At 44.6% G+C, this 13,812-nt stretch overlaps 1 protein-coding gene across 1 annotated transcript in view; it reads right to left on the bottom strand.

The window, feature by feature from the left end:
- The window catches only part of LOC111950912 (nuclear receptor corepressor 1), a 128,394-nt gene that overhangs the window by 12,368 nt on the left and 102,214 nt on the right, over positions 1-13,812 (bottom strand). The window contains exons 26-38 of the mRNA XM_070434265.1: positions 12,666-12,783; positions 12,273-12,359; positions 11,411-11,469; positions 9,164-9,329; positions 8,967-9,086; positions 8,790-8,873; positions 8,131-8,387; positions 7,651-7,981; positions 7,143-7,367; positions 5,585-5,791; positions 4,988-5,137; positions 2,047-2,226; positions 1,671-1,809 (exon numbers count right to left, since the gene is read on the bottom strand). Of these exons, the coding sequence (XP_070290366.1) occupies positions 1,671-1,809; positions 2,047-2,226; positions 4,988-5,137; positions 5,585-5,791; positions 7,143-7,367; positions 7,651-7,981; positions 8,131-8,387; positions 8,790-8,873; positions 8,967-9,086; positions 9,164-9,329; positions 11,411-11,469; positions 12,273-12,359; positions 12,666-12,783 (2,123 nt within the window). The remainder of the gene's footprint in view (positions 1-1,670; positions 1,810-2,046; positions 2,227-4,987; positions 5,138-5,584; positions 5,792-7,142; positions 7,368-7,650; positions 7,982-8,130; positions 8,388-8,789; positions 8,874-8,966; positions 9,087-9,163; positions 9,330-11,410; positions 11,470-12,272; positions 12,360-12,665; positions 12,784-13,812) is intronic.

Here is a 13,812-nt window from a genome sequence, read left to right as displayed (position 1 = left end):
GCACCTCTGTGCACCTTTCATCCAAGCTACTCAATACTGCCCCTGCAGCYATAAGAAGTTAATGAATGGAGCGACCGTTTTTCCCCCTGTGAGCGCAGGATGTTTTTTTTTAGCGGAGCGGTTGGAAAGGACGTTGAGCGCCAGAACAGTGTGCAAGCATTTGCCTCATGAAGCGCAACACATCTCCTTCGTATAGGGTTGATCAGGCAGTTGATTGTAGCCTGTTGAATGTTGTCCCACTCCCCTTCAATGGCTGTGCGAAGTTGCTGGATATTGGCGGGAACTGGAACACGCTGCCATACATCGATACAGACCATCCCAAACATGCTCAATGGGTGAGTATGCAGGCCATGGAAGAACTGGGACATTTTCAGCTTTCAGGAATTGTGTAAAGATACTTTAAACATTTTTTATTTTACTTTTATTTAACTACGCAAGTCAGTTAAGAACAAATTCYTATTTTCAATGGCGGCCTAGGAACAGTGGGTTAACTGCCTTGTTTAGGAGCAGAACGACAGATTTTTACCTTGTCAGCTCAGGGATTCGATCTTGCAACCTTTCGGTTACTAGTCCAACGCTCTAACCACTAACCCTTGCGGTGTGGTGTCGTGCATTATCATGCTGAAACATGAGCTGATGGCGGCGGATGAATGGCTGGACAATGGGCCTCAGGATCTCATCACGGTATCTCTGTGCATTCAAATTGTCATCAATAAAATACAACTGTGTTCGTTGTCTGTAGCTTATGCCTGCCCATACTATAACCCCACTATGGGGTAAACCGCTCCCACACGAAGCTATACACATTGTCTGCGGTGTGAGGCCGGTTGGAGGTACTGCCAAATGAACATTAAATTCTCTGGCAACAGCTCTGGTGAGCATTCTTGCAGTCAGCATGCCAATTGCACGCTCCCTCAAAACTTGAGACATCTGTGGCATTGTGTTGTATGACAAAACCACACATTTTAGAGTAGCCTTGTATTGTCCCCAGCACAAGGTGCACCTGTGTAATGATCATGCTGTWTAATCAGCTTCTTGATATGCCGGAGGTGGATGGATTATCTTGGCAAAGGAGAAACGCTCACAAATGTTTATTTCAGCTCATGAAACATGGGCCCAACACTTTAAATAATGCTTTTACATTTTTGTCCAGCACACACAGTCAAAAGTTTTAGAACACCTACTCATGCAAGGGTTTTTCTTTATCTTTACTATTTTCTACATTGTAGTTGGTTGGTTGAGAGAATGCCAAGAGTGTGCAAAACTGTCAAGTCAAAGGTGACTTTTTTGGTTACTACATGATTCCATGTGTGTTATTTCATAGTTTTGATGTCTAAACTATTATTCTACAATGTAGAAAATAGTAAAAAATAAATTGAATGAGTAGGTGTGTCCAAACTTTTGACTGGTACTGTAAATATATAGAACAAGGGAGAGGGTAAAGAGTAGAAGGGCTGTTATGTTTTGTGAGCATGTACAGGGTTTTCATTGCAAACGGCATAACATTAAAACATTTAGTGCAGGCAGGCATGCTCCTGACGTGTTGCGGTTTGCAACTGAAAGTATGCCCATAAGAATGGATTAACAGTACACACACACACTAAGACTCAGTGTACATGAGGTGAGGTCAGGGTTTACCAGGCCAGAGCGGAGCAAGCTTAGAGACTCACATGAGAGGGGTGATGACTCCCTTGCTGTTGGCTCCCTGGAAGATGCTGGGCCGCTGCTGCTGGGCTTCCTGTGACCTCATAGAGGGGGAGGGGCTACGCAGGTATCCACGGCTACCTGGTCTGTCTGGCTGCCCTTGACCTGGGGGACAAATAAGAGCGGACTTCGATAACAGAGAAGAGCAATTCAAAGTTGGAAGCATATAATGGCTTTTCCAACACTGTGCAAAAGACAGGCTACATAAATCCTTAACACTGTGAGAGCATCTGTCCAGCCAGGTCCAATCGAAATAAACTACTATTATATAGCTCACATTCACATGCATTTCTGTATTATTGATGACAGTACAGCACTATACAATATAATGACGAGTCTCACCTCCACGCATGTAGTCATTGGCAACCGCTGCAGCCACTGCTCGCTCACGCTCTCGCTGTCTTTGCTCCTGTTCCCGCTCCCTGTGCTCCCTTTCTCTCTCTTTTTCTCGATGCTCACGCTCCCTCTCTCGTTCTCGCTCCTGGTTGGCCGCTGCAGTAGCTACGAGGTGGGCTTGGTGGCCTGTAGACACAAAGAAACAGACAACACACACAGCAGGGTTACACACCATTAGGGCTGCAAAGGGTCGGAAACTTTCCGGGAAATTTCCATGGGAAGTAAGCCCGGGAATTTTGATTAAATTCATCAAAAAAAGTTAGCTTATAACAGTGAACCTTTTTTGTGGGACACAAGGCAATTCTAGGTCTTGTGGCATATTTTGGYTAAACTATCCTTAATTCAATGGAATTGCACCCTCTGCATGCACAGTGCACTCTTCCATCACATGTACAGCCGATTCTCAAAATCTTGCACACTAATGAGATGCTATTGAGCCCACACTACTACACTGTCTGAGCCAAGGACTACATGCTTTCTGGTAAGTTTTGATTACGATACTGGGTGGGGTGAATATATTTTATATGACAAACATGATTTTTTGTTAACTAGTAAATAGTAGCCTACAGCAAAACATGTTTAAATCATTTATAACAATTTCTGCTAGTTCGTTGTTGCTACTATGTGGGTTTTATATTGCTTGAGCCTGCTAATTGAGGAGTGTTAATTCACCTGTTTCCATACATGTTTCATTTTTAAAACATTTATCTTACAAAGGAGTTGTTTAATCAAACTGCTTAACTATTTATCTGTACATGGAATTGTATTTATTTAAAAAAAATACTATTTACAAAAGAAATTCTAATCTTTACAGGAAAATGCCACGGGCACTATCTGATGTGTAGAGACATTTCACTGCAGCTAATGTAGAAGGAAAAGCTGTGTAAATTTGCAAATACTGTGCCAAATCATATGTGAAAAAGGCAACAAAGATGCAGAATCTGACCAAGGGCATAAAGTTCCCTCAGCGCTCACAACAAGCAACCTCTGACAAAAGTTCCTCTACTTCTATTCGAGGTGAAAATTATGAATCAGACACGTTATCGATAGCAACAGCTCATGGTCCTCCTGGAATCAGGAGTTTATTTTGACTCAGTGGAGGAACGTAGTCAGAGAAAGGCTGATGGTCACAGGCAATGTGTATCGGAAGAGATTTCTGAATGTCCTTCGCCCAGCATACACCCCTCCAACCAGACATGCTTTATCTACCCATTTTCTGGATGCAGAGTTCAACAGAGTTCAAGGTCAAGCAAATCATAGAGAAAGCAGACTGCATTACAATCATCTCTGATGGGTGGTCGAATGTTCGTGGGCAAGGAATAATTAACTACATCTCCACCCCTCAACCAGTATTCTACAAGAGCACAGACACAAGGGACAACAGACACACCGGTCTCTACTTTGCAGATGAGCTGAAGGMAGTAATCAATGACCTTGGACCACAGAAGGTATTTGCACTGGTCACAGACAACGCTGTGAACATGAAGGCTGCTTGGTCTAAAGTGGAGGAGTCCTACTCTCACATCACACCCATTGGCTGTGCGGATCATGCATTGAATCTGCTCCTCAAGGACGTCATGGAACTGAAAACAATGGATACACTCTACAAGAGAGTCAAGGAAATGGTTAGGTATGTGAAGGGTCATCAAGTTACAGCAGCAATCTACCTCACCAAGCAAAGTGAGAAGAATAACAGCACCACATTGAAGCTGCCCAGCAACACCCGTTGGGTYGGTGGTGTCATCATGTTTGACAGTCTCCTGGAGGGGAAGGAGTCTCTCCAAGAAATGGCCATATCACAGTCTGACGATATGGACAAGAGGATCCTCCTGGATGATGTATTTTGGGAGAGAGTGGTAAGCAGCCTGAAACCTATAGCAGTAGCCATTGCACAGATTGAGGTAGACAATGCCATTCTGTCTGACGTTCAGACTCTGCTTGCAGATGTAAGAGAAGAAATCCGTACTGCCCTGCCCACTTCACTGTTGTGCCAAGCAGAGGAAACTGCAGTTCTGAAATACATCAAAAAGCATGAAGACTTCTGCCTGAAGCCCATACACGCCACAGCGTACATGTTGGACCCCAAGTATGCTGGCAAGAGCATCCTGTCTGGTGCAGAGATCAACAAGGCCTATGGTGTCATCACTATCGTGTCTTGCCACCTTGGCCTGGACAAGGGCAAGGTTCTTGGCAGTCTGGCGAAGTGCACTTCCAAGCAAGGGCTGTGGGATGGAGATGCAATATGGCAGTCGTGCCAACATATCTCATCAGCCACCTGGTGGAAAGGACTTYGTGGATCTGAAGCTCTTTCCCCTGTTGCCTCAGTCATCTTCCAAATCCCACCAACATCAGCCACCTCAGAGCGCAACTGGTCATTGTTTGGGAACACACACACACCAAATCCCGCAACAGGCTGACCAATACAAGGGTTGAAAAATTGGTGGCCATCCGGGCAAATTTGAGGCTTTTTGAGCCTGACAGCGAGCCATCCTCAACAAGGTTGGAAAGTGACAGTGGAGATGAGGCCTCAGAGTCTGATGTTCAAGAGGTGGACATTGAGGAGGTCCAGGGAGAAGACATGGAAGACAGAGGAAGACAACCAAAGCTTAAGTTTAGACTATCACCGTGATGTTGACCAATCTTTCAACAGTGGTCGCATGGTAGCATCTCAAATTGAACTTCTAACAAAGCGAATGTCTGATTTTGAGAAGAGAAGTTACTGAACTATGTGTTTATTTAATCTGGTCCATAGAGGTGCGTAGACGTATGTTCAGATTCTCAGAACTCTGGAGTGTAGCAGGGCAGAGTGCTTAAGGGGCTGTGAGGTTAGGAGGAGGGTACAAAGGAACAAGAAGGGTGTCAGGTTGGGGCAGGATGGGGTCCTCACCTGGAGATATGGAGGCTTGGTTGAAAGGCCTAGGAGGGAAAGGGGGTTGAGCTCCGGGGATGTAGGTGATGCGGTCCAAAGTGGGAGTACCTGTTCCCCCAGGGTGAGGCAACAGGATAGTTGGAGGCATCTGGGCTAGATCAATAATCCCTTTTACAGACAGAAGCAAAGGGCCAACAGTGAGCAACATGAACCAAATCCATAGGATCAATTTGAAAAGTTATGAATGAACACTTTGTACAGTAGCCTTGGTTTTACCAGTCACCTTACTCTGAACAATGCTCAAGGTGTGTGGAGTGGTGGTCACCTTGTGAGAGGCAACCACTGGGCAAATTAAAATTGGAAGTTTGTCAATACCCAATTTATAAAATCAAGTATTAGCTGTAGTCAGCTGCAGCCCCAAAATATACATAAACAAATCAGCTATAGTAAACTAAAATTCTAAATCAATATGAGGCAATTTGTGAGGGTCATTTGCTTCTGAGCGTCTGGAAAAAGGTAGCCACTAATTCACAAGCACACAGTCTGCGTACTATCCCCCCACCTCCCTCCCGTGAGAGAGGGACACACAGACAGCCAGCCGCCAGAGTCCAGTACCTCGCGCTCCGGGAGGGTAAGACAGAGCTATCGGTTGCTGTTCCCGTGGCGACAGGCCCCTGGCGACATCGGGCCGTGGGATAACCTGCATCTGCTGGGAGGTGATATAATCATTGAGGATGGTCTGCCTCGTGTTCTCCATGGTGTACAGCTGGTAGGTGTTGTGGTAGCCCGTTGGGGACGGCTGCCTCGGGAACATGTACGCAGCTGCAGTGGGAAAGAGGAGGATAGATGAGGAGCAAACAGAGACCAATAATATGAACAACAGGAGCGCTCCTTACTAGTGATGCACCGATATAACATCTAAAATAATCCTATTTTATAAGACAGTTCTTATATGATTAATTGTGGTCGGACCCATCTATGTGAAGCAAGCCACAATAAGGATTAGCCTTCAAAATAAAAGTACAGCATAACTCTATTTGTATTCATTTGCATCACTGTCAATGACATACTTTTATTTTGAAGGCAAACCGCAAATCCCACTAGTGTGCCTAATCCTTATTGTGGCTAGCTTCACAACACATAACCCGGTCCRTTCGAACCTCACTAGCCAGATGAAGCTAGCTGGCTGCTTATAACGTTAGCTTTGGGCAACAGGGTTAAGTAGCTGGCTAGCTATTTATTTTCATGAACTGGARTTCAATTTCAATAGCCGAACAGCAAGTGGCAACCTAGCTAATACTTACAAGGATTCCCAAATCATTGCTAAAAATAATGAAAATGACTGCAGTTTCTACTGGTCATTGTTTTTAGGCTGGTTGTATTGGTGCTAGCTTGGTACCAAGCTAAAGCTAGCTACCCCAGAAGTTGTGGTCGAACAAATTATGCTTTATTACCAAAGCGGTAGTGTAAACACATTGTTCGTGACCGGTGTTTGCAGACTTTTGTACAGCTTTGACAGTACTACTTTATATTTTTTGACACGCAAAGACCCAAACGGCGTTCTATAGTATGCATGTTGTGAAGGTAATAGCAGTGACGCAATCACTGTGTAACTCCGGTAGGGCAACAAATGAAAAATAGAGCACTTGGTTGTGTGTACCGGTGCTCAACCAGTTGGCGAAAGCCAACATCACCCACGACAGAGAACGGTTGATTGTCAAGGGCAATGAATTACATTATCTTGGATTTGGCCTTTGAGTTGTCTCGCAGACATTTTCTTACTCTTTCAAATGACTGCTCGATCCACACAGCAGACATTGTGGGCTAGGTTAGGAATGCTGTGTTGCATGTGTAGAGCAAAATTTTACGTAGCGTCATTATATCATGTACCAACGTTATATAGGTATGCACGGTAGCTTTGACATCGGGCCGATACCGATGTTGKCATTTTTAGCTAATATCGTCTGATTCCGATATATCGTGCATCCCTAACGTCAACTGACTCAACCTGAGACTGGACAGGACATTCAGTGCCTATGAATGAGAGACGCCAAAGATACCCTTCATCAGTTTACCCAGAATCATTCTATCATTCCAGGATTCAGGCCTATTACTGTGTCGTTTAATGGAGGTTGGCTTAGGTTCATTGGAGTGGCTGTGTAGCGTGTCCTACCTGGGTCCAGGACGGCCCTGTGGAAGAGGGCAGGGTCTAGGTGTGGAGGCAGGTGGAACCTGGGCTCTCCGGGGGCCATGGGGCGGTGGTGGGGGTCGAAGGGGCTGTGGGAGGCCATAGGGTGGTTGGGGTCACCCCCTGACACAGGAGACTTGGCTGGAACACTGTCCCTCTGAGTGGGGGTCATGGTACTCTTCCGGTCATGGGACGCAGGCTTCCCAGAGCCTGGATAGGGGAGAAATGATCACAATTACAAATGGGTTTCATCAATACAAAATCACAAAGTTGGTTTATATATAGTACTGTAAACATAACTAGCTAATATAAAAATGTGTTCAACACTTTCAATGTCGGAAAATTGTAATGATGTAAAGACCCATAGCAACACATCATCGCTTGTGAACTGATTGCTGTACAGTGAAACTACATGGTGCAGTCAGATATAGCTGACAGGATACATCTGCATTGAAAGTGAAGAATAAGAGAGGGATTGTCAGATGAGACGTACCCTCCTGTCCTCGGCCCAGCATTGGCGAGCCTCTGGACATGGAGCTAGTGCTGTAGTTGACCGGTGTCCTGCGGGCGTCGGCATCTTGGTACATGCCCGGGCTGAGCTGGGACTTTCCTTGCTCCTGGTGGGTGGAACGCAGGACGGAGGTTGCCGAGTTGACCACAGAGGTGTGGCGCGCTCGCTGCTCCGCTGCCGCCTTGCTCTCCTCATACTTGGCCCGCTCCATGGCCTCCAACGGGGGCATGGTGTGACCATGGGGCAGCCTACTGGGACTGGTGATCAGGGACTTGACGTTGTGCTTGATGGCCGACTGGCTCAGAGGATGGCCCTGGTAGAGAGAGGAGAGGAGGGGAGGGATTAGAGTCTGCTGGTGACAATGGACAGACCGACACGATGCACTCAGTCAAATCAGGCTTATAAAATACACTGTCACACACGCCTACACACACAAATGTGCTCACTCTCTCAAACACGCACCTGGGATATGGAGCCCTCCATGGAGGCTCGGATGTTGGCAGCCATGTCGGGGGTCTTGCGGGGGTCCTGTCCAGGCTGCTCCTGGCGGGGGATCTCGTGGATGGAGCGGCCCATCTCCTTAATGGTGTTCACCCCCTCGTAGGGCTTACCCTTACCTATCCCCCCCTCAAAGGAGCGGATGGGTGGACTCTCCCTCTTTATCTGCTTGCCATACTTCATGCTCTCCTCATAGGCCTCTGCAGAGGTTCTGGGTGTACCTGGAGTGGGAAGAGAAAAACACAAAGCTGGAATCTGTACATGGTGAAAACGACAAGATATTACAACAACAAAGAAGTTACTTCAAACAACAAACACATTTTCTTTCCCTTGGACATCATTGCACATGAGATTGAACAGCATTGTTCCTCTGTTTCATCAACAAAACAATAGCAAATGCGTTGGGGGGGTGAACAGTGGTGTCATTGCAGATTTCAGCTTTAATGTGGGTTACATTTACATAGTAAAAATCATATCTGATTAATTTAATTGATTTAGCTGTTTTCAAATGACTGATTTACATACAGTTGTCTTCATTATAATTATCTGATCTGCCAGGTTCTCGCTCATGCCCCAGTACATCTGAGTTTTGGAGCTGTAATGACACCTGATCGCTTAATTACCTTGCATGATGGATCCAGTCATCATGGGCCTCTCCTTAGACTCCCCGTGGGGACTGTCTCTGGGCAGGGCTCGGCTGATCAACCCTGACAAACACACACACAGTCAGTCACTCTCACACAGTGGCCTGAMTATATGCACAGAGACGAGGGTAGAAGAAAAAAACACACACGCCTTACCTTCGAAGGGGGCTCCTTCTCTCCCGGGGTGGCCTCTGGCGACCTCCATCATATCATAGGAGCGTTTGAGCTCATGGCCTGTCCTGGGGCTACGCGTGGCCTCTCTTGGGTTCTTAATGGCTATGGAGACAGGAGCTGATTTACAGATATACAAAAGGATCAAGGTCAGAGTGACCACTAACAGAACTTAGCCTTACCGTCGTAGGAGAGGATGTGTCCACTCTTGCCTTCGTAGATGACGTGTCCCTTGGCCAGCTGTTCCCGAGCCTTCTCTGGACTACTCAGGTCCTCCGTGGGCAGCTTGGTGATGGTGCCCTTCAGCAGGTCAGCCGCAATGCTGGACCCGGATAGGGCTGGCGTGCCCTGGTCACACGGAAGAGAGAGAAAGGGAGAGAGAGAAATAGGTCCAGAGAGAGGGAGAAGATCAGCAACCAGAAACTATTTAATAAATGTTACATTTTTCATTTCAAAGAAATTTGCTCCAAGAATATTAGACTACTTCATAGAATATACACAGATTTACATAATCATAAACTAAATTGTTCTATAAGACATCCATAGACAGGGTGGTGCTTGGACACACATACTGGTTTAGCAATGTCAATAGGGGGAGCTGTTAGCACTATTTATTTTTTTACATTTCCAAATTAAACTGCCTCGTACTCAATTCTTGCAATTACAATATGCATATTATTATTACTATTGGATAGAAAACAATCTCTAGTTTCTAAAACCGTTTGAATTATGTCTGTGGGTGAACCAGAACTCTTTCTACAGCGAAAATCATGAAAGGACATGCGAAGCTCTGAAAAATAGTCTCTGATCTCGGATCAGTTTTAAGCTCTGTGTRTGCCCTATGGATCGAAATGAACTGCACCCGCCTTCCCCTGGATGTCAGTAACCAATGAGAAGTGGAATGGYGTCTCTACGTGTTTCTCAGAGTTTATAAAAGGCAATGGAGTGAGATGTCCCTTCTTTTCGACGCTCGCCAGGACGCAAGGGAGGACATCAGAAATGCATGCTCAAAAGCTCTCGTTATTGACCAAAGATCTATCCGTCTGTGATTTAATTCGATATAGGTGTTARAAACATCATAACGAAGTTATTTGAAACCGATTTATATCAGTTTATGCGAGTATATTGCTATTTTTCGGAATTTCCTTAGTATTGCGTTTGAGGATTTGGACATGTGTGTGCCGTGTAGCTATCGTTAGCTGCTAGTTCCGAAGTTGAAGAGGTCGTTTTACAACAAAGCAACGATTCTTTTGGACAAAGGACACATTGCCCAAGATACTGATGGAAGCTCGTCCAAAAGTAAGAGTTATTTATGATTTTATTCCGTATTTATGTGGAAAAATGTAAACGCAGTTGTCGGCCATTTTTTGCGGCACTAGTCTGGCTGTAACTCACAATGTATGTCTTGTAACGTTAATTTTAAAAATCTAAATCAGCGGTTGCATTAATAACCAATGCATCTTTCATTAGCTGTCCAACCTGTATTTTTTAGTCAATCTAATCGATAAATAATCGTAAACATAGGTGCCTTTCTAAGATGGCGCCGGCCMGAATGCATGCCATGTTTTGACAGATTACATTGCATAACCACGATTTGTGATGCTAAATATGCACATTTTCGAACAAACTCTATATGCATTGTGTAATATGATGTTACAGGACTGTCATCTGAAGAATTCTGAGAAGGTTAGTGAAAAAATTAATATATTTTGGTGGCGATAACGTTATCGCCCCTTTTGCATTGATTCAATGCTGGGGTGATGTTAGCTCATGTGGTATGCTAATATAACGATATATTGTGTTTTCGCTGTAAAACACTTAGAAAATCTGAAATATTGTCTGGATTCACAAGATCTGTGTCTTTCGATTGCTGTATGCTGTGTATTTTTCAGAAATGTTTTAGGATGAGTATTTTGGTAATTGACGTCGGTCTCTGTAATTATTCCGGCTGCTTCCAACGCTATTTCAGATTGCAGCTGCAATGTAGAGCTGTGATTTATACCTGAAATATGCACATTTTTCTAAAAAAACATATGCTATACCATAAATATGTTATCAGACTGTCATCTTATGATGTTGTTTCTTGGTTAGTGGCTATATATATCTTTATTTAGTCGAATTAGTGATAGCTACTGATGGAGTAAAAAAGTGGTGGAGTAAAAAAAAGTGGTGTCTTTTGCTAACGTGGTTAGCTAATAGATTTACATATTGTGTCTTCCCTGTAAAACATTTTAAAAATCAGAAATGATGGCTGGATTCACAAGATCTGTATCTTTCATCTGGTGTCTTGGACTTGTGATTTAATGATATTTAGATGCTAGTATTTACTTGTGACGCTATGCTAGGCTATGCTAGTCAGCTTTTTTACTGTGGGGGGTGCTCCCGGATCCGGGATGAGTACCAAGTAAAAGTTAATGTCATTCTAATACCTGTGTGATTGATCCTCTGGCTGGGTTTCCCCTGCTGATACCCCCATCCATTGGGCCTCCTAGAAGGAAGACAACAGAGAGAGAGGTTGGTATGCATGGATACATGAGGGCTGTACAGTTGGCATTTTATTCCTGCTCAGAATCACTCAAGCTCAAWGCCAATTTTCCCCTCATTCTCCCTGAACTGTGCACTTGTTGACTCCAAGGATGTAAAATATCATTGGTGTAAGAAATATGGTACACTCTGGCTACACTAATGTAATGCTTCTAAATCTTTGAAGGGGAGTGAACAAATGCACACTTCAGGGTGAAGAGTAGAGCAATGGCCTGAAGTTCAAACCACACCCCCATGTCACCTCAGAGGTCAGTTGTAGAAGAAGGTGTGAGGAAGACTGCTGGTGAGAGGAGGTGCTCGTTGAACTTGGGCTTGTGAAGGCCAACTCCCCCTCTCTCCCTCACCAGCATGCCACATTCTGTCAGGTCTGTGCAAACAGAGGGCTGGAGAGAGGTAGGGTGGAGGTCGGTGCCAGACTCCTCCATTTCATTCTCCCTCAGCCTGCGATAATGCTCTTTTTCTCTTAAATTTCTCACAGACCTGGGTTCAAATAGTATTTGAAATATTTAGCCTCAGAAATGCAAATCCCACTCATCTGCCACTACAAGCAGGCAAACACTGAGTATTTGAAAGATTTAATATAGTGTTTGAACACAGGTGTGGTTTCTGAGTATTCACTGTTGGAATCTGCATCGTTTGGTGAGTGACACTYACACACTTCACCACGGTGAAAGGGGAACCACACCGAAGGATAAACACGTTGACAAACAGATTGAAAGGTTTTGAGATGGACAGACAAACACGCACCTCTGACTACCCCCTCATACTGCGTCCGAGAGAGGAGTCCCTCAGACTGGCCACGCGGAGAACACTCCTCCTGCTTAATGTAGGACACTAGGGAGAGGGAGGGAGGTGGAGAGAATGAACAGGGGACAATTAGGGAAGGGAAGTGGGATATTTGGGACTGTCACATCAGGTCTGAATGTGATTAAACTTTAACAATATGCCTCTCTCATGCAAATCTAATAGCAGTGAGAGGACAGGAGATGATGATAGACAGCAGGGCTATGTTCCAATATCCACACTAGCATACCACTTAGTAAGAAGACATGTATTGGGCATTTATTGTAAGTAGTATTATAGTTTAGTCATTGGGAATGTGTGTAGGGTGTGTGTGTTGTCCAGAATGGCTTGTCATACCAGGCTTGGTGGGGTCCTGCTGCCTGGGCAGGCCCAGGGATATGGAGCCCACAGAACTCTTTGCCCCCTCTGGGCCACCGTAGACAGCATGAGACGGCAGGTACGTACCAGGAGTCCCCTGAAATGGCCGGAACAGACAGGTCAGAATCAGGTCAGGATTGCAAAATTCCAGTTGGTTAACCAAGATTTCTGAAAAACCTTGAAACTTGTCTGGAAATATACAGCAGGGAAATACAAGGAAGGTGCAGTGTACACAAATAAAGGTGGATCCAAGTGACATGTACCAAAGTTTCCCCTTTGGCATATTGGCTAGTAACCGTTACTAAATACAGACTACCGTGTGCTACAAGGCCAAATACCCTTATCGGTTTCTTAGTAAATCATTATCACACAACAAATACTGCTATATTATGACTGAATGAGAAAGAGAGAATGGTGCCGAAARACTATATGATCACTTCTTCCACCAAATAAAACATACCAAAAGCTCCAGCTACCGTGCAGTTTCTAGGCACAAGGGCAGGGGTTGCCAAACTCTTTTGGCCTGTGACCCCATCATGTAAAAAAAAAAAAAAGGTGAGGTCATCAATAGCAAATGCCAACTTTTTATTTTTATTTATAATTTTTAATTGGGGCTATGACATCCTATTACAAATCAGTCTGTCAGTAGATTTGGCAGTATTTTGATCTGAAATTAGTATGGTTTCAAGTGATTGAAACGCATGTGGAAAGGCATTGGGAAGTTCAGAAGATCATCAGGCAATAATTTTGTATGATCTTCTGTGTAGAAAAGATCATCATCATTGATATTATTTTTCCCAGTCTGATTTAGTGCCTGCTCATGTCCACTCTATTCTAATGAGGCTTGTGTTCATTGTAGAGGGAAACAGAAGACCCATATGTGTTGCTGAGAGTCTTATCGTTCAGTGATGGAGTCATAACATTTTGTAGCATAAACCGTTCAAATGATAGAGCCACATCTGTAGGAAGAAAACAGAAACCACTGTTTATTACAACCGCATCTAGTGGCTGCCGGAGGTTACTGACGTAACGCTAGTTCTAAGAACCAAGCGTATTTAAAATGTATTTCAGAGTTTCTCGCATAACCCCATTTTCAAATCAGGCGACCCCACATTACATCGCAACC

Source organism: Salvelinus sp. IW2-2015, linkage group LG23 (genome assembly GCF_002910315.2).
Source record: "Salvelinus sp. IW2-2015 linkage group LG23, ASM291031v2, whole genome shotgun sequence".
Classification (NCBI taxonomy): domain Eukaryota; kingdom Metazoa; phylum Chordata; class Actinopteri; order Salmoniformes; family Salmonidae; genus Salvelinus; species Salvelinus sp. IW2-2015.
Note: the sequence above shows the minus strand (reverse complement) of the source record. Positions and strands in the feature narration are given on the sequence as shown.